This window comes from Poecilia mexicana, unplaced genomic scaffold, assembly GCF_051168715.1.
Source record: "Poecilia mexicana isolate PSO_F unplaced genomic scaffold, ASM5116871v1 scaffold_21, whole genome shotgun sequence".
NCBI classification, from domain to species: domain Eukaryota; kingdom Metazoa; phylum Chordata; class Actinopteri; order Cyprinodontiformes; family Poeciliidae; genus Poecilia; species Poecilia mexicana.
In genome coordinates this window covers 7,346,532-7,371,639 of record NW_028263390.1, presented here as the reverse complement: position 1 = coordinate 7,371,639, position 25,108 = coordinate 7,346,532, and the positions used below count along the sequence as shown (strand labels likewise).

Sequence of the window (25,108 nt, the reverse complement as noted above, 5' to 3'; positions counted from 1 at the left end):
GGTTAAAGGTCACAATCACAGAGGCAGTGATTGGCAAAATATGGGTTTAAAGACATAGTGCTTTTAGTACAATTTGTAGAAAGAAGTATGAATTCTCTTACGTCCCTGAATATTCGGGAATTTAGCAAACCTCGATAATCTCTGTTGACCTAAACTTGAAAAGGTCTTATTTAATGTCAAAGTGAAAAAAAATTGTTCTTTTTTTGTCATTTAATGCAGGATATTTAAACATCTGGTTTCAACTCTACATTCTGTAGCGATTCAACTCGAAGCAGATTAAAGATGTCGTTCTTTTTCTGCCTCAGAAAAACAATAACAGCAACAACAACCAAGTCGATGATGATGTCGATCCACTACAACAGAAACTGCCGCCGGAGTTTAATCATCCTATAATCTCCTCAGGCGCGGGCGCGCGCGCGCACACACACAAACACACACGCACACACACACACACACACACACGCGCGCAGGCACGTGTCATGCAGCTCCGCGGCCGCCGTGGGGCGCAGCTCCGTCACTGACTGTCGGCTACTGGAAGGAGGCAAGATTAAGAGCGGCACGGAGCATCTCCATCCTCCGCAGTCTCCTTCTCATCCCGCCCGTCGGAATTGAGCCTCAGACGGGCGCGCGGACCAGACGCCAACCGGCAAACGTGACGGCGGCTGCGGCCGCTGCTTTTCCCTATCGCCGCGAGGTAAGATGACGCTGCTGCTTCCCGCATCCTTCGGTGTTGTTATCAGCTGCACAGCGGATGGAGGCGCTCAGTTGTAGCGGAAAAGGTAGAGAGGAGCATCTTCCTGCATGGGACGTTGTCGGATTTCAGCTCCTGGATGCTCTGCAGGCGTATCATAGGGCAAATGAAAGGCACGTGCATTTGTTGTCTATTTACATTTAGGATTTGTTATGGGCCATATGGTTCTTCATGCAGGGTGCTATATCTTGGGGGCGGGGGGTGAGAGCGGGGGCAGCACAAGAACTTAAGGGAGAGAAAAAATTCTAAAGGCCAAAACACAAATAATCACTATTTATGTTTTGGCATGAGGACTACCTTAGATTGAGTATAAAAAGTGTGAGAAAACTATTGTACATTCATTACAGATTATTTTTAAAAACTCCTCATGGTTTATTAAACCCTTATTTTTCAACAGAAATACAGTAAAGGTTATAGTTTTCCCCTAAAGGTTTGGTAAAATGTCATCTTCATTTTGCTCTGGGAAATGCACATTGCCAGTAACGGTGGAATAAATAAATATGTAAATATTAAGTTCAAACACACAAACAATGCTGAAGATAAGGGAAAGCTGGAGGAAGGAAGGAAATGGATGTGTAGCGTGAAGCTCCGGTAAAAGCTGAGACAATGTTTCCTAAATTAACTCACCTTATTGTGTTTTATTGATTTATTTTTTCTTTGGAAAGTAGAAGACATCAAGGTTTGCAAGTTTTAGTTCCAGCTAAGTTCCCACCTAATCACTTTTCCCCTCATTCTGGAAAGAGAATTATATTATTGTCTCGCCCCAATCGAAGACCAAGGCTTAAAAGCATTACTTTTAATTTTTTTCTTTATTTTTTTGGCCTCCTGCAATGAGATATCACCCTGGTTGGGGAGCCTTATCTCCAATAGAAGCCCCCCCACCCCCCTTGTGCAGTATTTATTGGTTCTGATAAGTTATATATAAAAGAAACAGGTTTTTTTTGACACAATGGGTTTGTGTCACTGCCACTGCCACTTTCTTCATATCCTAAAAGTGATATTTTTATTTGTTTATCTTAACATACCACATCTGCACTGAAATGCTCTCCTGCACTCTTTCCAAACGCCCAGACAGCTTTTCCCGCTGCGCCTAAATCTGTGGGTACATGCCTGTTTTACTGCATACCTGGGTGTGTGTGTGTGTGTGTGTGTGTGTGTGTCTGTGTGTGAGAAAATCAGGTGAGCTCTTTCATGTGTCTCTGCTTTGCCCTTCCCCTCTCCGGCTCCCTCCCAGAACACACAGCAATGTGAATGGCGGCGGAATTCCGCAGCAGGGCTGTCAGTGGGGGGCAGGAGGAGCCGCCTGCCTCCGGAGCCGTCGCTCACTCGCACGCGCGCAGCCACGATGGCCACCTCCAGTTCCAGCCCCTGACACGCACCTCCCAGTGGCAGGCCACTCTGGATCACACCAGGAGTCACGCTCGCACTCATCACTTCATCACTCCCTCGCGCGCGCAGCAGCCAAGGTACAGCTGTCGCCTCACACACAGTCTCACGGCCATGACCAAAGCGGAGAGGGGAGTGCAGGGCTCTGCGGAGAAGATGACCAAGGCCGGTGAACCTCTTGTTCCCAAAGCTTCTAAGCAGGTAAGGGGTTTTCCTTTTTTCTCTTTTCTTTTGCATGTCATTTTTATTTTTTTTATTTTTTTCCGGTTGTGCTCTTTCCTTCCACTGATCTCCCTTCACGTCGTTGCTGTAATTCAGAAGCTGTTGCCCTTCTTTGAACATCTGGATGTAATCTGCCTTGGTTCGCCTGTGACTGACTTGATTAGATGGAAAGTAAAACATGTGATGCCCGTGGCTGCTTATCTCTGTGTGATTAGTCAGCTTTATTGTTTTCCTTTGGACTGTAATCCCCCAGATAGAGAAGTCAATGGCTGCAAGCTGATTCTATTCAATTGAGAAAATCTGTTCCAATTTGCCAGGAGACCTGCTGGAAGATTGCTTGTCTTTGTAATGGTCTTGGCTATGTCAGTTGATCACCAGGAAACAAGGCAGTGGAGGAGACAGAAACTGACAACTCACTCACAGTGATGGAGTGGGTGGGCTTCTCTCTGGGGCTTCGCTGTGCTTTTCAGTTGCGCGATTTGTTCGGCTGTTTTGAGGAACAATAAATCACCTGAAGAATCGTTCTAACATTTTATCGTTCTTACTGTTTTATGAGGGACGTTGCAGACATGGGCTGGTTACAGATACCAAGGTTTTAAAAGGAATGATGCTTTCAAAGTCGTCCAAATTTTCCAGTTTTTGGAATGTTCGGTTTTTTCCCTTGCTGTACATTGCTGGTCAGCTGGCTGAAAGAAGGCTCCTCTTAATGTGCAAAAGAAACACGCTGGGGTGTAAGATTATCTCCGGCTGCACAGAGGTCATAGAGCGATGCCGCGCTGAGTAGAGGTGAGCATTTATCGCATCGCTTATCATTTATCGTGAAAACTTTCTTTGCAAGAAAAGAATTTCGATTTAGCATTGTCTGGATACATTTTATTTAATTAAGTTAAATGAAAAACAAAACTTAGAGTATTATCGGAAGTGTTATTTTTGCTGTTTTTTCCCCCCACTTTTTGTTCCATAAGAGCATCCATAAATGCCATTAAGTTCAAAAATACGATTAAATACAGTCACTTTGTGCTGATTAGTGATATGAATCAGACTTTTTAAAGTATGTACCATCCCAAAGATCCTTCTTTTGAATGTTTTCTCAAGAACAATGTTTGTGTTTATGGCTCTGGAAATGCTGTGCCATGCAGACACAGCATTTATCTAAAAAATAAATCATAATTAGCTTTTTAATCATTTTTACTGTTATCACAATAATAACACAAAATGTCACGGTAAAATTCTTAGTCCATATTGCCCAGCACCAACCGTCTCGCACTTGAATCTTCTCAGTTAGCCGGTTAGCTGGCTAAAAGAAGGTGCCTTTCACTGGCTGTTTCCATTACAAACAGAAAAACTTGTTTATATTCTGCTAAAGTCAAAAATTGCTTTTCTGCAATTTTTAATGAAGTTAAAAGATGACCACTTCCTGTCATCTTAGTCGTCTTTTCTGCCAGTAGTAACATCCGGCTGATGATCACATGACTCGCGTTAGTGTTTCCATTGCATCTTGGCGAAATATGCAAGCTTTGATACAGCCGAGAAATCATCTCATCATCCGTGGAAATTCATCTACTGAGATGCTAAAGAAGACGTCCAATTTTCTCTTTTTTCATCCGGAGCAGGGAGTAAAGCAGTGCTGTCCTCCTGCCTTCTGTTGCTGCACACTGTGCATCAGCTGGCTGAAAGAAGAGCCCTTTTGACAAGATTCTAAAAAATGTGCCCATGTGTTCTCTTTCTTTTAACGCCCCTCCCCTACCCGTTGCTGTCAGTCAGATGTTTACATCAAAGCTCCTTTTAAGGAGATTATTAGAAACATTCCAGAGAGTCTAATTTTCTGAAATGTAGCTGAAAAAAAGCTCCTACACTTTTCACGCAATTACTTGTTTGGAAATATTGTCGATAGTCACTGTTATTAAATTAGTTGGGTTATGTATTCATAACCCAACATAAATAACTAACCAACATACATCCTTTTTATTTTATACTCCCAAAGTGAAATAAGGTTGTTTACTTCATATTTCAGCGAACATTTGTGAAAAATAACAAAATGTACTAAAACAGGAATGTTAAAGATAGCATTGTGATGGCTACAGTAGCAGTAACAATGACAATAATAATTTTAACAGCAGTCAAAAAACGATTGTTACTTTCTGCTTTAACATTGAAACAGTAAGATCACGGCACACTTCTGTTGTTTTTAAATGCCTGCGGTGACACTGTGTCATTTTACCGTGAGAATCTCGTACCCACCCACGCCTGCAGGCAAGCGCAGAAAGGAGGTTATGTCCTTTTATGTCCTAGTTCACTATATGGTGTCACACAGCCGCAGTCACTCATCTCCCACGTTTCTACAACAACGCAGAGGTTTCAGTGAAACAACCATTACCTCACACAATACAACCAGTTCTGCAACTCTTACAAACTTCTATCTATTCCTCGGTGCTCCACGGAGTTTAGTCAGCTTTGAGCAAATGCTTTGAAAATGAGTCACGATAAAAGGACAAGAGAACTCTGTAAATGTGAACATTATGTGTGTGTGTATGTGTGTGTGTTCTTGGTTTTATCTAACTGTGTTAGGCTTATTTCACTGCAAATTCAATGACGAGTTTGGATTTGTCATGATAAAATGAACCGACCGTCACATTTGCTTTAAGACAGAAAGGAAAAAAATCACTGAATAATAAATATTAATTTGGGTTCCAGGCGCCACCCATTGGGATTATTTGTTTAAATCATCGGACTGGGCTCATTTTCATGTTATCTTAGACAGGAAAGTAAGAGTTCTGTTGGTATCTGGTCTTTTTCTAGACTATATTTAGCTTCCAAAAGCAATAATTGACTAATCTTGAGAACTGGAATATGTGGGTGAGGCGTTGTTATTTCACCGACCTTAAGTCATTTGGTTTTATGCAAATTAATGTCAAAGATTAAAAAAAAAAAAAAGAAAGCTGAGCTTAAATGTTAATCTGATTACCTTTAGTTTTCCTCATTTATACAGTCATGGCACGTGAAAGCACCTGAAAGTGGGTTACATTTGAAGACTGACTTTACAACTCGGACTTGCTTCCCTGTTCCTGCTCAAGGAAAGCGTCCCCACAGCATGACGCTGCCACCACCGCATTTCACTGGTGGCAAACTGCAAACAGGATCTTATGGCTCTCTTCCACATTCCTCACTCCTTCACAAATGTGACGGGATAATAGCTGTGCTGTCAGCAGAGCGTTTAATCTCTGCTGCTTCTCCATAAAGGCAATAGGGCCCTTGGCTGCACACCGTGTCCTTTCACCCCCCAAATATGAAGCCCGTCTGCATTGCCGAAGACCTTTCTTGTGAAATACAATAAGCACAAGTGAGCGCATGGGAAATTACCACTGCAAATTCCACGTGAATAACTTTCTGTTCCGATTAGTCCCAACAGCGGAGACACAAAGAAATGACCTTGAGCAGTGTTACTAGGGACTCTCATAACTTTCATCAGTTGTAAACATAACCACCTTAGAATCGCAAGAAAGCCTGAAGCTACTCGACTCCTCCAAAAGAGATCTATGGTGGTGTGCCCCTTATAATTTAAAATCCTTAACAAAAACTCCATGAGACATGATTGGTTAAATAATCCCCCCCGCCACCCTTAATCGTCCTTCCTTTAATTATCAGTGGTCATTAAGAGGGTCTCCCTGTGCAGCCTGAGGATCCACCTCACACTGCAAAAACATAAAGTCTTACTCAGCATTTTTGGTCCAGTTCCTAGTGCAAATATCTCAGTACATCTGAAATAAGACAAAACCAACTTAGAAGTAACTTTTCATCAAGATATATTAAAACAATTTTTCACTTGTTTTAAGTGAATAATTCCTTTATATTGATGGAAAAAAAGTATTAGTTTCACTGGCAGATTATTTCACTTATAACATGAAGGAAAATGTCTTGCTAAGTGAAATAATATGCCAGCAAAACTAGTACTTTTTTCCATCAATATAAAGGAATTATTCACTTAAAAGAAGCTAATATATCTTAATGAAAAGTTACGTGTGAGTTGGTTTTGTCTTACTTCAAGTGTACTAAGATAGTTGCACTAGAAACCAGATCAAAAATACTTGGTAGGATTTTGTGTTTTTGCAGTGCAGAGATTAGACCCCCTGTGTGAACTCCTGCTGATGCTCCCCTTGTTTCCTCCGTATCAGCATAACTTAACTGTACGCACTGTGTATGCGCTCCATCAAGACAACAGCAGAGAGAGGATATCCTGTTTGTGCTCTTTGATGATGAAAACTCAGTAATGAGACTTCGGTGGGAAAATGAAAAAAAAGAAAAGAAAAGAAGTGTTTAGAGTCATGCGGGGAGAGTATTTTTGCACATCATCAGTTAAGCTCTCACTCTCCAGACGCCCGAGACTTTGATTTTTTTTTCTTTCTTTCTCTCCCCCCTCTTTCCAATTAAGGATAATTGCAGTGAGAGTGGAAGAACAGAGAGTTTTGAAGTTGGAACCACCGCGCAGCCTTTACTTACCTCTGACCCGCTTGTCTTTTGATTGAATAATTACACACCTCCATCCTGGTAATTGTCGTCCTCCAGCCCCTGCGCGTTTTTGATGGGGGCTGTACGGAGGAGGAAGAGAAAAACCTGAGCTGGATAATAACAGTGTGCCGGTCGTGGCTGTGGTCGCTTTGGTGATTTCCATCTTTCATTTAACTGTGGGCAGAGTAGCTGTCAGCCAAGCCTTGCCACTGGATGTGGACCGAAGCTATTTCGCGTGCGACACACACAGAGGTTATATATACGGAGAGAGGCTGATATGTGGCCGCAGAGACAGTAGCAAACGCTGCACGCACCCAGACTGTGATGTCTCAGCTTATTCAAGTCTGGAGATGAAAGCTTTCCCCTTGGTACACAAAATGCCCAAACACACACACACACGCACACACACGCATACACTGACAGACACACAGAGGGTGAAATGTTTAATGGTTTTAACAGGGTGCTGGAAAGGAAGCACAGGCATGGATTGGTTTTAGCGGGATTCTCCGGCTCCTCCATAAGAACCGACGTCTGCAACCCCTCGACCACAATGCTAACAGCCAGCAGGGGTCTATTCCAGTCCACAAACACACACATGGAAATTTATGAATGAAGATCTGTCCTATCTGTAAGAGTAAACCATTTAGAGGGATATAAAGCTGTGTATTTGTAAAAGACAGAAGAAAGAGCATTTATCATGTTATTTATCATTTATTGTGATAAGTTTCCTGTCGGGATAAGAATTCCGATTTATTGATAAGATCAATTTGTGATGTTTAAACCCCCTGACACTGTCCATGTTGTTGGGATTGTTAATTTTGCTTTTTTTCACACTGTTCGTTCAATAAAAAGGATTGATAAATATCAGTAAATATGAAAGTGATTATACCGTGTGACTTTTATCATTTATCACAAAAGTACCACAAAATATCGTGATAAAACTTTAAATCCATATTGCCCACCCCTAATATGAGGTACACATAAATTACTGTGAAAATCATGAGTCACTGAGTGATCGCAGTTGTAAGGATGAAATTGTATTTTTGGAACGTCTTTTTAAGAACTCCAGGGTTTACCATAGTAAGCCTGGCGGGCCACCAGGCTTTACTTGTGCCCACACCAGGCTAAACATTGCTTATTTTTTAAAGTCTTTATAAAATGTTTGCATTTTTTAAGACTTTATAGTTGATGTTCATGTATTACTCTTATAATCTTTCAATAACACATAATTATCAAGTGATATTTTCAAATTTTCTGTCAACTTTAAACATTTTCTAATTCAAAAAACACGGCGGGTCGCTGGATGAACCCAACCACAAGGCTTAGCAAGTTTTCTGGAGGAAACCTTGAACTCTATATAAAAACATTACATAATCAACTTTTTGTGCATGTTTTAGTGTCAAAAATACCTACATATGAATGTGTAATGTAAATGTTCAAAGTCATATGCTAATACCACATCAACTGTGCTCACAACAACTTTGAAAACTATCAGTAGGGCTTAAACTTTTGTTCATTTTGTCACATTTCAGAAACTTATTGTGTTTTATTGAGGTTTTAGTGACAGAAAAAGACAAAGCGGTGCAAAATTGTGAAGGGAAAGAAAACATAAACATGTTTATTTTAAATGTTCAGATGTTAAATGCAAAGACAGAAAACCTAGTAGTAAAGTCTAGTAGTAAAACATCAGCCTAGTAGTAAAACATGGTGGGGGCAGCATCATGCTGTGGGGAAGCTATTTTTTTAGGAACGTTTGTCAGAGATCTTTTAACAAAAGGATTGACAAAATATTCACCCAGAGTGAACTGATTACAAGTGCAATGTCACACTTTTCAGATTTTTTTTAGTAGAACAATTTGAATAATATGTATAATTTTCTTACACCTAAGCAATTATTATATTCTTCTTATGATTTGTTAAAGTAAGCTCTGTCATGAAGCATTTTGGTGGTTGAATTTGTCCTTGTTTTAGTTCAGGTTGAAAATAAATCCTCACCAAGGTGATTTTCATCTAATCGCCACTAAAAAGACATGACATACATACATATGTCTGTGGTCTATACTGGTACACATACACATTAGGTTCACAAGCTGAAATTCTTAATAGTGTGCTGTGGTGTAATTATTTGTATCATTTATTATGCACAATGATACAGCTTCATTTTCCTTTCCACCCTCCAGTCTTTTCAGACAAACCTGAACCAGAAGTTGTCCATATGCAGCAAATTATGCTTTGCGATCGGCGGCGCTCCCAAGGAGGTGACTTCCAGCGCTTCTGCCTTCTTCCTGCAAATCTACCTGCTGGATGTTGCTCAGGTAAACCTTTTGATCCATAAAACGTGCAGTCAAATTTTTGGAGAGGGTGCGTCTGCAGATTGCATTCTTGAATAGTTACGAAAACAAAACCACGAGTTTGGCTTCTGACCACATACTTTTCATCCACTGCAGATCAACCCCTTCCAGGCTTCCTTGGTGCTGTTCATAGGAAGAGTGTGGGGTGCAGTGACTGACCCGGTCATCGGGTTCCTCATCACGAAGAGCAGCTGGACCAAGATTGGCAGACTCATGCCCTGGTTAGTATATGTCAGAGTGTTTATTGATGTTCAGGCTTAATTATTTGGTCAAGAAGTTCCTGACATCCCCTTTGCTAAAATGCTGCTATTTCCACATAGCCGAGCCTGTGCAAAGAACGCCTGTGTGTCGATGAATTATGAAAGATGTTTTGTTTTGCTCCCTTGCTCTCGCATATAATTATAGTTGCTGCACGAGGCTGATGTTTGCGCAAAAAAAAAAAAAAAAAAAATGGAGCCATGTGCTCCACTTCTGGAGGATTTAAAACTCACACCTGAGGATTGTGGAAGATAAACAGACTTGGTGAATGGTCGTTCTTGACGCTCCCTCTGATAAACCGTCTGCACCGCAGACGGTTTACTTAGAGGGTGTTGGCGGCTCTTTTTCCCTTTGATGCTAGCAAACATTAGACTAAGAAGTTCATCTGTATGGGTTTTTACGCCACTTTTCCCATGTGTGTGACCTGTACATGTGTGAGTCACATTCCTAAAATAGTGCTCAAAGTCATATTTTCTTTGCCAAAAGTACTTTTTTTTCTTTGTGCAAGTCATGTAATGGCAAAAAAAAAAAAAAGACTTACACCATTATTTTAGGAAGACAACAGTATTATATAGTGCACATATTAACAAAAATCTTTTTTTAAAATCATTTTTAAATGTAATTACCAGAATAAAGCATCATTTCAATCATATTGTTTATAATATAATATAATCATATTTATTGCGACGCAGCAGTACATTGTGGCTCCGTGCGTCAGGGTTTTCAGTAAAATGTTACGCATGTCAACATTAGTGTGGATTATTTCCTGTTTACATCAGCATTCACACTAATCCCTCTTCTAAAAAATTATTTTCTCTCTCTTTTTCTTTGGTAAGCTTTTAAGCATTTCTGCATCACATTTCTTTCAAAAACACTACACTGTGATTCTCCCTGTCGCAACGCAGGCGGCGTCCTTTATAAAACAGTAGATTGCACACAAACTGTCAGCGCTGGAGGGAGTCCAAATCCACTGTTGCCTAGCCCGACACACTCAGCAGCAGACAGATGCTGTTGGTAAATCAGCTTTGATTACCCACGGGAACGCGTAGATGAAGCCGTGTGTTTATGTGAAACAAGCACTTTATTTTTTTTCTCAGCACGGGTTGAACAGCATTTGCAATGACAGGGCAGGACACTCCCCTCAGTCTTTATCCCGTTTGGAAAGTCCCGTCTGTCCGTTCAGCAGGAAGCTGAACCTTTCCACCCGCCAGAAATTAAGTGATTTGTATCTTTGTCCTGACTTCTAAAGGATGGAGTCTCTGGCCCCAGCGTGGCCCCCCCTGGGCACGGCAATGTTTAGTATTTGTGACTGTTGGAAACTGCCATGAGAGCAAGAATAAAAGAAGAAAAAAAAACTCATTAGAGCCGTTTTTCAAGATTATCTGCATTTGAGAAAGGCAGTTAGAGGAAATGTTAGCAGTTGAAGAGCTGACCAAAGCTTATTCTGTTAAGTAACAAACAGAGCGTCATGTATTGCTATTTGCACAAGTTACCAGTTGAAGTAACATATTATTTACAAAGGACATCTCAACTTGTCAGGAGAGTTTTGATGCTTATCTTTGTGCAGAAGAATAACTTTCACACCTCCTCATTCATTTGGCTTGAAGAGCTCTTTGTCAAATATTCATGTCACACTATTTGGTGTCTGCCTTTTATGGCTTACAAAGAAGCACACAAAAACGAAGATAAGCTATGAAGTCACTGCAACTAGTTTTAAATGATGATTGCATATGTTAAAGGAAAAGAAAAGCTTTCCAAAATTACCCTGTGAGAAAAAGGAGTCGATGTCTAAACGTAACAACTGGTTTTAACCAGCTGTCAGAAGCAACAACTGTCATCAAAAGTTTCTGTCAACAGGCAATTAGATTTTGACAACACAGCGGAGGAATTTTGGCACACTGCTTATTGCACTTTTGTTTTAATTCAGCCACACCTCAGGAGTTTTTGAACATGAACAGACTATCCATGCTCAACATAATCGGATAGAGTTCTGGACTCTAAAACCTTGATTCTTTACCTTTTTATTAAAGTTTTTTTTTATCTTTCTTTTTAACAAGTCCTAACAGTACGGATTTGCTGATATACTTCACATCGTTGTCCCGCCCGCGGCATAACCCAAGGCGTGAGCTTGAGTTCATGAACTGATGTGTTGACATTCTTTCTTTTTCTCTGTTAGAAAGAGGTTCTTTTTCTGAAATTTTGAGTTAGCTATGTTAGATTATGTTTTGTAATGGAACACACACCTTGCAAAAAAATATTTTGTCTCATCTTTACGCAGAATATTTTTCCAAAAGTATTGCGGACCATGAAGAAGGACCTTTTATTCTTTTTGGTCAGCCGTGGTTTTCGCCCTGGAATTTATGGGGTTCCATTTGTGCCAAAAATACGTTCATGTTTCTTGTGACGTGTTTATATTAACTCTCCCATTGGTGCCATTTTAGCCAAGTCTCTTTCTTATTGTTGAATCATGAACCTTTACTGCTTTAGATGGGTTCTTCTGAGCTCTTGACTGAGTCATCAATGTGCTCTTGGAGTAATTTTGGTCAGCCAATCCAGCAAGATTCACCACTGTTATATGTTTTATGGTTGTGTATAAGGGCTCCACTGTGGTTAGCATATACGGAAGCCCCAAAGATGCAGAAATGAGTTTATGACCCTTTCTAGACTGATTTGATTACTTTGTTTATTATTTGCATCGGGCCACAATTTGTTGCTTTTATAAATCTTCTTGTCTATTTGATGTTAGCAGAGAGCGACATCTGAAGTGATTTTGGGATTTTAAAACTCAGAGAGTATTTATGTTTGGTGAGACTGGTGAAATTGAAGCATAAAATGTGGTTAATCGCATTCAATTCACATGATTTTTGCCAAACTTTGTAGATGCCATTTAACAAGAAGTTAGGAACAGGTGGGTCGAGTTAAGCTGTACTTGAGGATGAAAATATGGTTGTCAGAAAAGCATACATCCGTTGTTGAGTTACACTTTCTTCACCTTTTACTTCTGAGATTCATGAATTGAATACCGTATTTTCCACACTATAAGGCGCACCGGATTATAAGGTGCACCTTGAATGAATGACCTATTTGAAAACTATTTTCATATATAAGGCGCACCGCATTATAAGGCGCATAGAATAGGCGACAGTTAGAGTTGCCCAACTGCTTTCTGGGAAATACAGACCAACAGACACGCTGCCGCAGCAGTCTGTCTCTCTTCCCCTGCTGCCCCGGCTTTAAATGTATAGGGGCTGGTCCCTTGGTAACCCTAGTCGAAGGACCCCGGATGAATGTCTAAAGCCACTTTGTTGACATAAAGAATGTCAACAAAACAGTCCAACTCCGGTCGGCGAGGAGAGCTTTCTGCGACTGGGCCGGGGCGTGGCCGGACGATGGTCACCCTTCTCCATTCGCGCACAGCATGTTCGTGGAGAACGTGGTGCTAAATGACCTGCAGACGACCTGATTATAGACAATCGGTAGGTAGATAGATCAGTCAAACTTTATTAAACCAGCATTCTGCATGCACTGCACGCTTCTTCTACGGGCGAAAATGAAGTCGGCGGCTGCTTACCGTAGTTGCTAGACCTGTTGTGGCTCAATATTGGTCCATATATAAGGCGCACCGGATTATAAGGCGCACTGTCGGCTTTTGAGGAAATTCAAGGTTTTTAGGTGCGCCTTATAGTGCGGAAAATACGGTAGTCTAAAATCCCACCAAAAGTCCATTCTGACCCATAACACCTTATTCAAATCTGTTCTGTGCCACTGCGCTACATCTAATTAACAGCCAGAAAACGTGAGTAAGATGAGAATTATCCGTGTCAGCGTCCCATCAGCCCGGACAACTTTAATTAAATCTGTGCAAATTACTGGGACAGGTGTCGCCTTTTATTCGTGCGTGAAAAATATGTTCAGAAAGCATGTGAGTGTTAGCGTGCGTGCCACTCTGTTGCCTCTCTCCCTGAGCAGGAACACTGTAACTCTTCCCCCCCACCCCCACCCCAACCTTCCTGTGGCTCTTTCAGCGCTCCCACCGGCCAAGCGGTCAATAATGCAGCACCAGCGCAGCCGACCGCCTTTGTTTGCGCAAACAATCAGGAGGAGAGTGAGGCGGTCACGCCGGATGATGCCAGAAGCGACTGTCACTGGCATCTCTCTTCCTCCTTTTAATACGTTTTGCTGCACTAGTTCAGATGGAGGTCTAGTTTCCATAAGCGTCTCTTTATACGCGTCTCCTTTTGAAGACTGCGTGACAAACTGCATTTTAAGTGCTTCCTCGTGTTTGCAGTCTCCGATGACCATCAATCATCCGGCTTTTTCCTCGTTACTTTGCAACACGCAGCCGTTTGCTTTAACCGTAGCGATGCAGACAGTCGTACGCTTATGAATTATACATGGCCCACCTACTGTATCACTCCCCAAGTTCTGGGGAGAGCACATCACAGCGGAATCGCTTCATGCAGCTTTCGCGTAAGTGCGCGCTACATATTCATGAGTCCGTGTGTGTAATTGCTACATCTGGATGTGCGTGTGTGTTCGTCCTTTACCCGAGGGGGTGGAATTTCTTTTACTTTTCTGTGTTTCCCAGGACAGATTCCTGCCATACTTAGAGAGATAGTCTGTAATTGGGCAAAAAAGGAAAGCTTCAGTTAAACAGTGTTGTGAAAATGACAAAACCACATTTTTTCCCCCCTCTGCTATGACTGGTGGTGATGCCCTGAATTTAATTACATCCAAGTTTTCCTCTACCCTTGTGGAATTGCTCAGGGAGGGGGAATCATGGGAACTTGGCTGTTTAGTTCACATATGTTTAAAGGATCTGGAGAAGGCTTAGCTATTTTGTGGATGGTCCCGTGAGAGTACGGTTTACCTTGTTTACTTTATGTACTATCTGTATAAAAGGTCTCAATAGAGAATTGGTGTAGTTAAAGTTAACCAAAATATCTAAGCTGTCTTCAAGGGACTAGTAAGGCCTAGTTAGCTCATTTCATCAAAAACAATCTACCTTTAAAATACATTTAGATATCAATGGATGTCTGTGTCTGGATGGGTTTCTCTTTTGGAATTTGCTCCACCAATAGCTTTGTGTTTATGTCCATTCAATGAAGCTACCGAGCATCTACCTTTGGGGGTTTCCAAGGCACTTCAGACCAGGAGAAGAGCCTAGGCTAGACTTAGAACTTACTTAATGAACCACATTCGTTCTGGTCTGAGAATGCCTTGGGATCCTCTGCAAGCTGGAGAAAGGTTTGTCTTCATGACCCACCTGGATGATGTCGTCACTGTGATTTAATCTCATATAAGCAAAGAACAACGGACGGACCAAATATCCCTTTCCCTTCATGTATCTCATCCACTATTCTTGTTTTCTTTTCCTCTCCCCCCCCCACACAGGATATTGGGTTGCACTCCGTTTCTGGTGGTGTCATACTTCTGCCTCTGGTTCGTTCCCCCCTTCGTCAACGGCAGGTTCGTCTGGTACCTGGTCTTCTACTGCCTCTACCAAACCCTCATCAACGTGAGTATTCTTCGGAAACAGGATATTCAGGAATTTTTCAGACTGCCGAGCGCTGTTCCACGCGAGTCAGACGTCGAGAGGAAACAGGAGATGAAAACCCTGACTGACTCATCTGCCAGTCTCGGCAGATAAGTTACATAACGTGGAAACAGACTGCAGGAAACATTGCAAATATTTGCGTTGAAGGAGGAGATGATAGCGGTTACCTGATGTCCTGGACTGACAGACTGATTTATGAGATGAGTTTAATTAGGGAGTCCAAAAAAGGAGACATGCTTAAATATATTATCTTAAGGGGAAAACAGAGTCCTTCCAGTTGACTTCTGTTTTAATGTCTTTGGGCTAATTTTCTTCATTTCCCCCATTATTTTTGCTCTGCTCTGGGGTAACCTATATAACATATGCCACAGAGCATTCGGACCACTGCAGAAGCTGCGGTCAGCTGCTACAGCATATAATTCCAACTTCTTGATAAGTATACAGTCATTCCTGCCAGGAACCTCTTGCCCGGTAATTGCCGGTTGCCACTTTTAGCCGCCCTTCATTGTCTGTGGCCGTGTGTTTGTGTGAAGTTCAGCTGCTATCACTCAGAATGCCACAGCCTGTAAACAGAGACTAGTCCGCTACGCTTTGTTTGTGTGCGCAATCAACTAATAATGGGTTTTCGCTGAACGAATTGCTTCTCACTTCCAAGTCGCAAAAAAAAAAAGAGCAAAACCCGATTGATTCTATAAATGTTTGCGTCCAGCATAAACCCCGTAAATGACATGCTCCACAAACACTGAGGACCAAAACAGAAGAAAAAAAAAGAAAAAGCTTTTGCAGACGTATTTATTTTCGTTGTTGGCTGAGCAGGCTCATTTGGCCACAATGCTGACTGAGCCCTTGAGTAAATTACAAAGTGAAGCTGGACTATGGTCGCTGGGCTATTCTCTGGGAGAGGCGGTGAGGAAGAAGGGAAACCGATCTGAACTTGGCCCATCGTGGAAAATGCAGAGATCGCCTTTGATAAATATACAGCAGACACTTTTGCGTTTGTGTTTTTCTCCGAAACATGTCGGATAAAAAGCCTGTCCGGTCTGTCGTTCCGAAGCCACTTTGTTTACGTGGCTATTTAAAGCAGGACTTGAGCATGAAAGCATTTTGCATTTGTTAAGTAGAAGTGATAACCTTTTCACAGGGGCAGTCACGAAGTACAACTACCTCTTGTCCTCACGGTCCAAAGTCTTTGTGTCCTCTCTTCTTGCTTGGGTTTTCTCCAGTTTCACCCAAAGCGTGCATGTAAATAGCGCCCTCGCTGCAATGCAGCGCTTTGTTGCCTTGATCTTAAGAGGAAGCAGGGATGACATTTCTCAGTCAATATAAGACTCGCATTCCTAACTTGTTGTGGCTTGTTATTCACAAGTTGGTGGCACCCACAGGAACAGTTGTTTACTTTTCAAGCCGTGCATTGGATTTAGTTCAACTCGGTGTGTTCCTAATGAGTTCAGATCAGTTTGAAAGAATCATTTGTTGGTTAAGTTCAATTAAATTGAATCCAATTATGTGTGTGTGTGTGTGTGTGTGTGTGTGTGTGTGTGTGTGGTTTAATTCAAATCGGCTTGGTTTCATTAAGTTGAATGCAGTTCAGTTAAATTCAGCTAGTTAAAGCTGCAGAAGTAATCCATTAGACCTTTTTCAGTTCTGCACTTTTCAGACTCGCGGATCTAAAACGTAGGGCGTGCAACAAACATGAGTACAAAAAGTTGCCACTTTTATAACTTTCACTTACATTGTCATGTTTTGCCTTTGTTTAGATGCAGTTGCTCAATCATAGTAAAGTATTTGATTTGTTTTGTTTGCTGTAACAGAATCCATTGTTTCTGTCTAGCCTGAGTCCTAACTGAACATTTTGTGTCCTTGCAGTGTTTCCACGTGTCTTACTCTGCTCTCACCATGTTCATAAGCACAGACCAGAAGGAACGGGACTCAGCCACTGCTTACCGTAAGCTCCCTCTGTTATTCTGACCGCATGCTTCGACCTCCACCGCGTCCGCGACGAAGCATGACGTCGTCTTTGTTTTGGGGCTTTTGACAGGAATGACGGTGGAGGTGATGGGGACTCTTTTGGGCGCTGCCATCCAGGGCCAGATCGTGGCCAGCGCTCACAGTCAGAAGCATTGCTCTTCTCACAACATGTCTGCTGGTTCCCTTGGAAACAGCAGCGGGGCAGAGACCGTGGTCCCCTTCCAGGAGAACCTGTCACAGGCTGTAAGTGTCTCTCTGCCAGCCCAAGAGATCAGGTGTAGCTAAAAATGGGGCAAAGAGTAGGTTTGAAAATAAGGGGGTCTGTCAATGCAGCGCTCTGGCTTGAACCTGTGGTGGCGGTGTGTGTGCGTGTGTGTGCGTGTGTGCGCGTGTGTGTGTGCGTGTGCATGTGTGCACTACTTTCAAAAACACCAAAAGAGTTAAAAAAAAAAACAGAGAGAGTTGAATGAAAAGAAAGATTGTTTAAAATTGGCTCCATATTTACTGACTGTCTGGTAGTTCTGACACTGGAAATATGTTCACATTTTATCCCGCGTAACCCACGGGACTGAAAGGAGGCGGCTCCGTTTGATATGTGAACCGGCGTCCCGGGCCTGCTCCCCGTTTACGACCACAAAAAGGGGGTTCCTCCCTCACATCAGGCTCCAAGAAGCAGCCCCAGTGAGCTGCTGGGTCTCTGCAGCCTGCAAGTCATTAGACTTATTTATGTTTCACACAGATCATTTCAACACACCCCAGATATAGTCTGCAAACAATAAAGCCTGAAAGTATTCATACCCCAGACACTTCTTCACATTTTGTAAAACATAACAGTCAATGCATTTGAAAGCATTTGGAGGCCACAGAAACTCTGGTGGCCCTTTTGAGCAAAAGTCGTTGGACAGTTAAAATAAAGTTAAGATAAAACCTGGCAAATAAACCAGAAATTACTTGAGTTGCAGCCAAGATTTTTTTCTTTTCTTTTCTCTTTGTTTATAAAAAGTGTCCATCCGTACCAGTTGAATTATAGGCGGGGGATGTGCAGAATTCTTCAGAAGGCCATTTGTGGCCCTCTAAAGATGCTGGAAGAAAACCTGTTAGAGATCACAAAAGACATGAGGATCACCTTCCGGAAGCACGTATATCCAGACCTTTTTGTGAACGGTTATCAATAAATTATTACATTTGTGGAATGGCTCAGTCAAAGTCCAGACTTTAGAACTCTTTCGCGAGGTTTGAAACTTCCTTTCCAAATGCAAACTTTATGCAATCTGACTGAGTTGGAGTTATTTTGGAAAGGATGGCCAAACGTTTCAGTTTCTAGACTTGCAAAGCGCGTGGAAGTGTAACCCTACAGACTTCCAAATGAGTCATGAATAATTCATGCCTCACAATTCAGATTTTTACTTGTAGAACATTTTTATATTATTTCTCTTCCGCTGCTCTACTTTGTGTTGGTATGTCACTAGAAATCCCACGAATATATGCAACAGCAGAGACAAAATACGGAAAGTCTCTAGTCTTGTCATTTAAGGTAGCACAGCAAGACACAATAAAGGATTTTTCAGTTTGTAGCTCTGTGAATAAACACAAGCTGCTGTACAGCATCAGCCATGGGAGTTTCTGTGCGGATGAAACGTCCTGGGTTGGATTTTATTTGCACCGCAGCTATTTGGGTTTCAAATAAGACCTTTCCAGTGGATTTTGGGTGAACCCTATTGGGGCAATACCGCTCACCGCTCCTACCCCCTCTGCAGTCAGCCGCTAAACTCAACCCCTCTCACCCCCTCTCTCTGTGATCGCTGCTGAGGGTGGCACACAGTCTGGGCAAACGCCGTCTGCTTTCGGAAACAGGGAGTGTTTGATGTGCGTAAATAATGAAGAACCACCGGGCCGAGCCGCATGGTAAAATAGCAAACAAACACAAAACTGCTCTGTTTAAGGCAGAGCAGTTCCTGTCACGGTGGGGGTGAAACGGTTACGTCTGTATTTTTGGACACAGATCTGCTTGGGGTTGGTTTCCTTCGGGTCGGCTCTGTTTGGACGTATCAAACCAAGAGCGAAACCCTGCACAGAAAACTACCGACGATAAGTCAGCCACTTGTGACTAACAACAAACAACCGAAGAGCACGAATGTCTCTTGTTTCCAGCAAATGAATTCCATTGCATTGTGGAGAAAAAAACAAGAGGAAACAGACAGATGTAGGCCATGAAATGTGTTTGTTCCATTTCTGCAGAAGGAGGTCTACATGATTGCTGCGGGTGTGATAGGAGGAGTGTTCCTGCTGTGCACTCTGGTGATGTTCCTGGGAGTCAAAGAGCGGGAAGGTGAGATCACCGAGATTATTAACATTCCTCATAAATGATTTCACTTCCACGTGTCAGTGTTACATTTATTTATGAAGCGCATTTGAAAAAGGATTGTTGAGGAGAATGCTTTATGGTTTCATCACAAAGAAGGACATAGAGTAATACTGTAATAACATAAAATGCAACTTATCGTGGCTGCAACTAACGATTGTTTTAGTAATCGATTATTCTGACAATCGGTTAATTGGATACAAAATTGGCACATTTTGCAGGTTTTTCATTTGAGCCTTTTTTTAATGCAATATTAAAAATCCATAAAAAATGCAAATGAAATAATTCAATTAATTTCTTTAATAATAAAATAAACTTTTAATTGACAAAAATGCAATAACATAGGATTCCTTAAGTGATCATTTGTACCAAGTTACGCATTGGCAACTAAAAAAGTACTTATAACATCAACATGTGAAAGTCACTGTATTAATTTAACAGTTAAATCAATACAGAAAAATAATCTCTTTATTATTTCTGAATTAACCGATTAATAATTGGATAGCAAATTGTGCGTAATTGGAGTTTTTTTTTCCATAAAGAATTTCAACCAAGTGAAGCTAAAACGTATTTACAAAGATTTTTTATATCTTAAATACAAAATGTGTGAATGTTTTGTTCAGTTTTGGCTCAATTACTGGTCTGAATATATTGGGTTTTTTTTATCAAATGGCCATTTTTTTGAGTGCTTTTGCTCCAGTTAATGATTAATCGATTACAAAATTAGTTGACGATTATTTCAGTAGTCGATTCATCATGATTAATCGTTTCAGCCCTACAACACATAAAACACTGAGCTGATTCAGCTTTTTGAACTTGGAATGGAAGCATATAGTGGATTTAACTCTTTAATACAGGAGGAAATAAAAAAAATCATTTCTTTGTGTGCAAAGATGTTTTGAAATTCCCCACAATATATTTTTAACAACTCATTTTCGATAATCAAATTTTTATTTAGATTTACGCATTTTACTGCTTTCCTTAGACCAATAGACTAACTTGCTCTAAAATTATTTCTGTCCTGCAGCCAAATAGTTATTGCTCCATAAATGATGGCTCGGAGAGACACGAACCTTACCCACCGCATTGCAGGGGCAGTTCCAGTAGTCCCACTGAGGAAATCTATCGCCTTTCCCTTACTGCATGTTATCTGATAGGCTGCGTGTGTTTATCCCCCATCTTTCAGATCCCTACGGCTCGAAGACGGACGAGCAGGTCCCCTTCGTGCAGGGCTTCCTCAAAGTGATGGGACACGGGCCGTACATCATCCTGACAGCCGCATTCCTCCTCATCACCGTCGCAGTTCAGGTAATTGTCTCGGTGAGACGCTCGTCAGACACAGCGTCGCATTAAGCGGGAGCCGTGATGAGTGCTGACAGCGTGGGAGCATTCCTGCCGCTCCGGCTCGTTTGATCTGTGTAAAAGAACACCTACTGTATGTTTGTGGCTTTGAGTTCCTGGTCTCCTCTGGGCGATACTGACAGGGCCTGTTGTGTGGCGCATCTGGCATCTTTACAGAATTTAGATTAAAGGAGACTTCCCAAGCTTTCTGGATTGTTTTTTTTTTCCTATCTTTTTTTTTTTTTTGTCAACTGTCATCCGTGTGAGTCTCAGAGGGGGAACAACCGTCAGCAGCTTCTCCAGTCACTTTGTTTGGCACTAGCTGCAGCATGCCAAGTGCCTCCATCGACTGTGCCGCATATCTGAGTATCTGAATGTCCCCTCTCTGATTTCTGCAGCTGACACAGTCCAACTTCGTGCTCTTCTGCACCTACGCTGCCGGACTTAGGGAGCACTTCCAGAACATCGTGGTGGTGATCCTTGTGAGTCGTCAGATTTACTTCCTATTCGCTTACAAGATCTATTTTACAGCACAACACAAAACAAAAAAAAACAAAAAAAAAACTTTTCACAATTCTAACTTACCGACGATGTCGAGTCTCATTTAGAATCAGATTTTTGAAGTGTTTCACACATCATCTGCTTCATCTCATCCCCCCTACAGGTCTCTGCGCTGTTAAGCATACCGTTCTGGCAGTGGTTCCTGAAGAGATTTGGGAAGAAGACAGCAGCTTTTTGTGGCATCACGGTAAGGATCCTGGTTTTGGTTTTGCGACGTCGAACTTCCTTGTTTGCGCCGTCTTGTCATCGGGTGTGCAAAATCCAGCTTCCGCAGTCACATAAACATCTTTTTGACCTCACGTGTAAACATCTGGAAACACTTGCGCTTGTTTGTCTCTTTAGTGGATCATGCCCTTCTCCATGTTGCTGGTGTTCATCCCTAACTTGGTGGTGGCTTACATTGTGGCTGTCTCCTCTGGGCTCAGCATCGCCGCATCATTGCTACTGCCATGGTGAGGCCTTTTGCAACACATCCCACATATTACCACTGTGTCCCGATTGGGATTTTGTTTTTGCTCCAAGATGCCGATGAGAGTCACTTTAAACCATTTGTGCCCTGATTAGACACACTAAAGTCTATTAAAAAAAGTTGTGAATTTGAAGGATGTAACAGTTTCTTATTTTTCTTACTTTTAGCAAATAGACTTTTCATCTGATTTAAAGTCTGATAAGAAAAAAATGAAATGGTTTTATTTGTAAATATCTGGCTTCAACTGTATAACTAACTTCACACATACAGCTAGTCATCTGCTTCTCTCCCATATGAAAGAAATGTTAATTTAATTAGAAACTTTAGCCTATCTGCCCATCAGCACCACAAAGCTGCCCATGTTAGCAGAAACAGTCATTAGCGTCTTGTTAATGATGATTTGATGCCCCACAGGGCTCCATCCAATTATCCACTTCATGTCACAAAAGTGACATCAGTTGGGGGGATGGGGGGAAAGACAGGAGATGCGGTGTCTGTTGTAAATCTTTCGTGCCATCACAGGGCTCCCACAACACAACTCCGGAGGTATCTTTACATCTGCCTCCCAGACGCTTTTTTGGCTGTCACTGCTTAGCACTCGTCTCTTTTCCCCTTCCTTTTTTCTCAAATTATAGCCTCCCTATAGGGGGGCATGTTTACGTTGGAAGGGGCCAAATGTTTATTCTGCCTGTGGTCCAGCGATTCCACCCTCTGCTCATCATCTGATCGTGTCATTAGCTCTGTAATTTTAGCCCACCGTTACATCGGACAGCCTAAAGTTGGCATCACGTAATGATTTGCTAACATCTCTAGCGGTTTTGTGAGGAAATAAGGTAAGAGCATTAGCTTAAAGTTTTGCCAAGTGCTTGAGTTACTCTGGGCGTTTAAGGGAAGCTCGCAGCTTCCATCGCGAGACTCTATTTTCATAGCTCCTTGTTTATTTTTTGTGTGCATTCAATCCAGGTCCATGCTGCCAGATGTGGTGGATGATTTCAGACTGGCGAACAGCTCCTCCAAAGGCCATGAAGCCATCTTTTATTCGTTCTACGTTTTCTTCGTCAAGTTCGCCGCTGGCATCACCCTGGGAGTGTCCACCCTCTGCCTGCAGTGAGTCTCGAAGAAGTTCACCTGTAATAACACGGTTGTTTGATGTTTCAGGGTGTAGTGGAATGTAATCTGGTCCTTTCTAAGTCTTAAAAGAATGCCAAACATCAATATGTATTTGACTAAACTTGAGCTTGTATACAGAAGCAGTGTGTGTAAAAATGAAATATATCAAATTTTCTAAAAGCCTATACAATTGTATTTGACACCAATGCCTAAAAGTAATCATTTCCGTTGATCTCTATCAGACATTAAACATACTTTTGTTCAGTGCAGGGTTTTTTGGGGGGGTTTTTGTAAGATCTTCTAGCTAGAGTGTTTTGTCTTTGGAAGAGGTTGAGAGAGGCTAAAACTTTAATGTAGCAAAGTGTTGCCAAAACTCTTTGCCACTTGGGCCAAAATCATCAAGTTGTGGCACATTTTTTGGTGCAATACGCCATGGGTCAGTCAGCATTTTGTTTTCTTAGAAGTATCGGTTTGGTAGTTTTGTAGCATCATGGTTCTATATCTGTTCCTATATGGCCCGCATCCAAACAGAACCTGTACATCTTCATAGGTTTGCTGGATACGAAACCCGCGGCTGCTCGCAGCCCCCTCCTGTGGTGTACACCCTCAAGCTCCTGATCGGCGCCGCTCCCATAGCCTTCATCGTCACGGGGTTAATGATCCTGGTTTTGTATCCCATCACCGAAGATGTACGGCGCAGGAATAAACTATGTCTGGACGAGCTACGGTGTGTAGAAATCATTAATGCACAACTGCGGGAAAAGCTCTAATCCTTCAAGTCTGTCCTTCCTTTCAACTTCCAAACTGTTGCAAACTTGCTGCGAAAGACTTTATGTAAAAAAAAAAAAAAAAAAAAACTGGTGAGAGGGGGGGAAAAATGCTGCTGTAATGTGGTGGCAGTACCAAAGTGATCCACCAATGTAAATACTCAGGGGGACTCCAGGTATCTTAAAGATACAGCATCTGAACACATGTAGTTAGATTAAATATTTAAGGTTCATGGGCTCTGAACTTCCTGCTTTTCCTTGGTTTCTTCATCAACCTACTTGCGAAACTTTGCAGTGACTAAACAAAGCAACTCACAGGATCTTTTTGTGTTAAAAGTCAAAAACATATTTCTTCTGTAAGTGTTCAGATTCTTCACTAGGTCTTTTGGTGACGTCAATTGCTTGGGGGTGGGGGGGGCGTTCCAATTCTTCCAATTAGAAGAGCTCAGACGAGGGTCAAAAGTCCCACCACAATCCAACAAATAGATAATACAGTGAACAAATATGGATATATTAAAAGTTACAGAAATGTGCCATTAAATCATCAAAGCCAAACAACTCATAGGGTATAAATAGTTTTCAACATGCTATTTGGTAAAAGGTCAGTAAAATCTAAGAAATAGTTTTGCTTCCGAAGAAACAAACAAAAAGAGGTCATATATCTCACTTCCTGTCACAAAAAAAACCTTGGCTTAATGAATACAATTTCAAATCTAAATGTACACATTTATTAAAATGTGACCTAGTTAGCTAGCTCAGAAGAGGCGCATGAGTGCACTGCCATTATCTGGAGATACCCGTGTGGTCGAATGAATCGTCTTGTTTGAATGTAAACTGAGACTGTGAGCGGCGTGGAAAGGATTTCTCCTCTGTTTTCCTACATTTGACTTTCCCTGCATCCTGACTTGTCTCCGAACGCATCATGAACAAAGATCACCATGCAATGAGTTGACCTCAGGAGTTTTAATTGGGAACAGCTAAATCTTGCTGTAAGCTGTGGCCAAATAACTGTTGTAGATTGATGAAGAAAACAAACAAACAAAAAAGGGGTTTAGGGAAACCTTCTGAATGTTTACTTTCTACCTATGGTACGAATGTAGCACTGATACTGATGTCTCTCGCAGGTAGCAAAGCATTGACTTCGAACCTACGAAGATTTAAGTAGCGCGTGAGCAGGATGTTGGAGCGAATTCACAAAGCCACGGATTCCAGTCATGAGGCTGGAATGTTGCTCTTTGGTGTATATTACACTGTCAAATATGGAAATAGTTTTAATGTAAACATTTTTTGTTTTACTGCCACACATACTGTATAGTCATCTTGAATATATATATAAAAACATATAAATGATTTATATAAATGAATGTATATTATTTGCTGTGTTTAACTCTATGCTGTTATTTATTTATGATACATAATTACAGAAAGATTGATGACAGATGATGAATAAACGCCATAGAGATGGGATGGGACCAAATAAATCTCTTGTGTGTTTCTTC

The 25,108-nt window shown here is 41.6% G+C and overlaps 1 protein-coding gene across 2 annotated transcripts; it reads left to right on the top strand.

Moving 5' to 3' along the window:
- Positions 1-1,237: 1,237 nt before the first annotated feature.
- On the top strand, positions 1,238-25,090 carry mfsd2b (MFSD2 lysolipid transporter B, sphingolipid). 2 transcript variants are annotated; one of them, XM_088002166.1, is made up of 14 exons: positions 1,238-2,338; positions 9,046-9,180; positions 9,313-9,437; positions 14,869-14,992; positions 16,898-16,976; positions 17,070-17,242; positions 19,238-19,328; positions 20,548-20,669; positions 21,101-21,184; positions 21,367-21,450; positions 21,606-21,715; positions 22,696-22,839; positions 23,393-23,569; positions 24,734-25,090. In XM_088002166.1, the coding sequence occupies exons 1-14, from the start codon at positions 2,003-2,005 to the stop codon at positions 24,735-24,737; spliced, it is 1,788 nt and encodes a 595-aa protein (XP_087858292.1). In that variant the 5' UTR covers positions 1,238-2,002; the 3' UTR covers positions 24,738-25,090. The 2 variants fall into 2 exon arrangements, with proteins under 2 accessions (XP_087858292.1, XP_087858291.1); XM_088002165.1 differs by having other exon boundaries at positions 23,393-25,090.
- Positions 25,091-25,108: the final 18 nt, after the last annotated feature.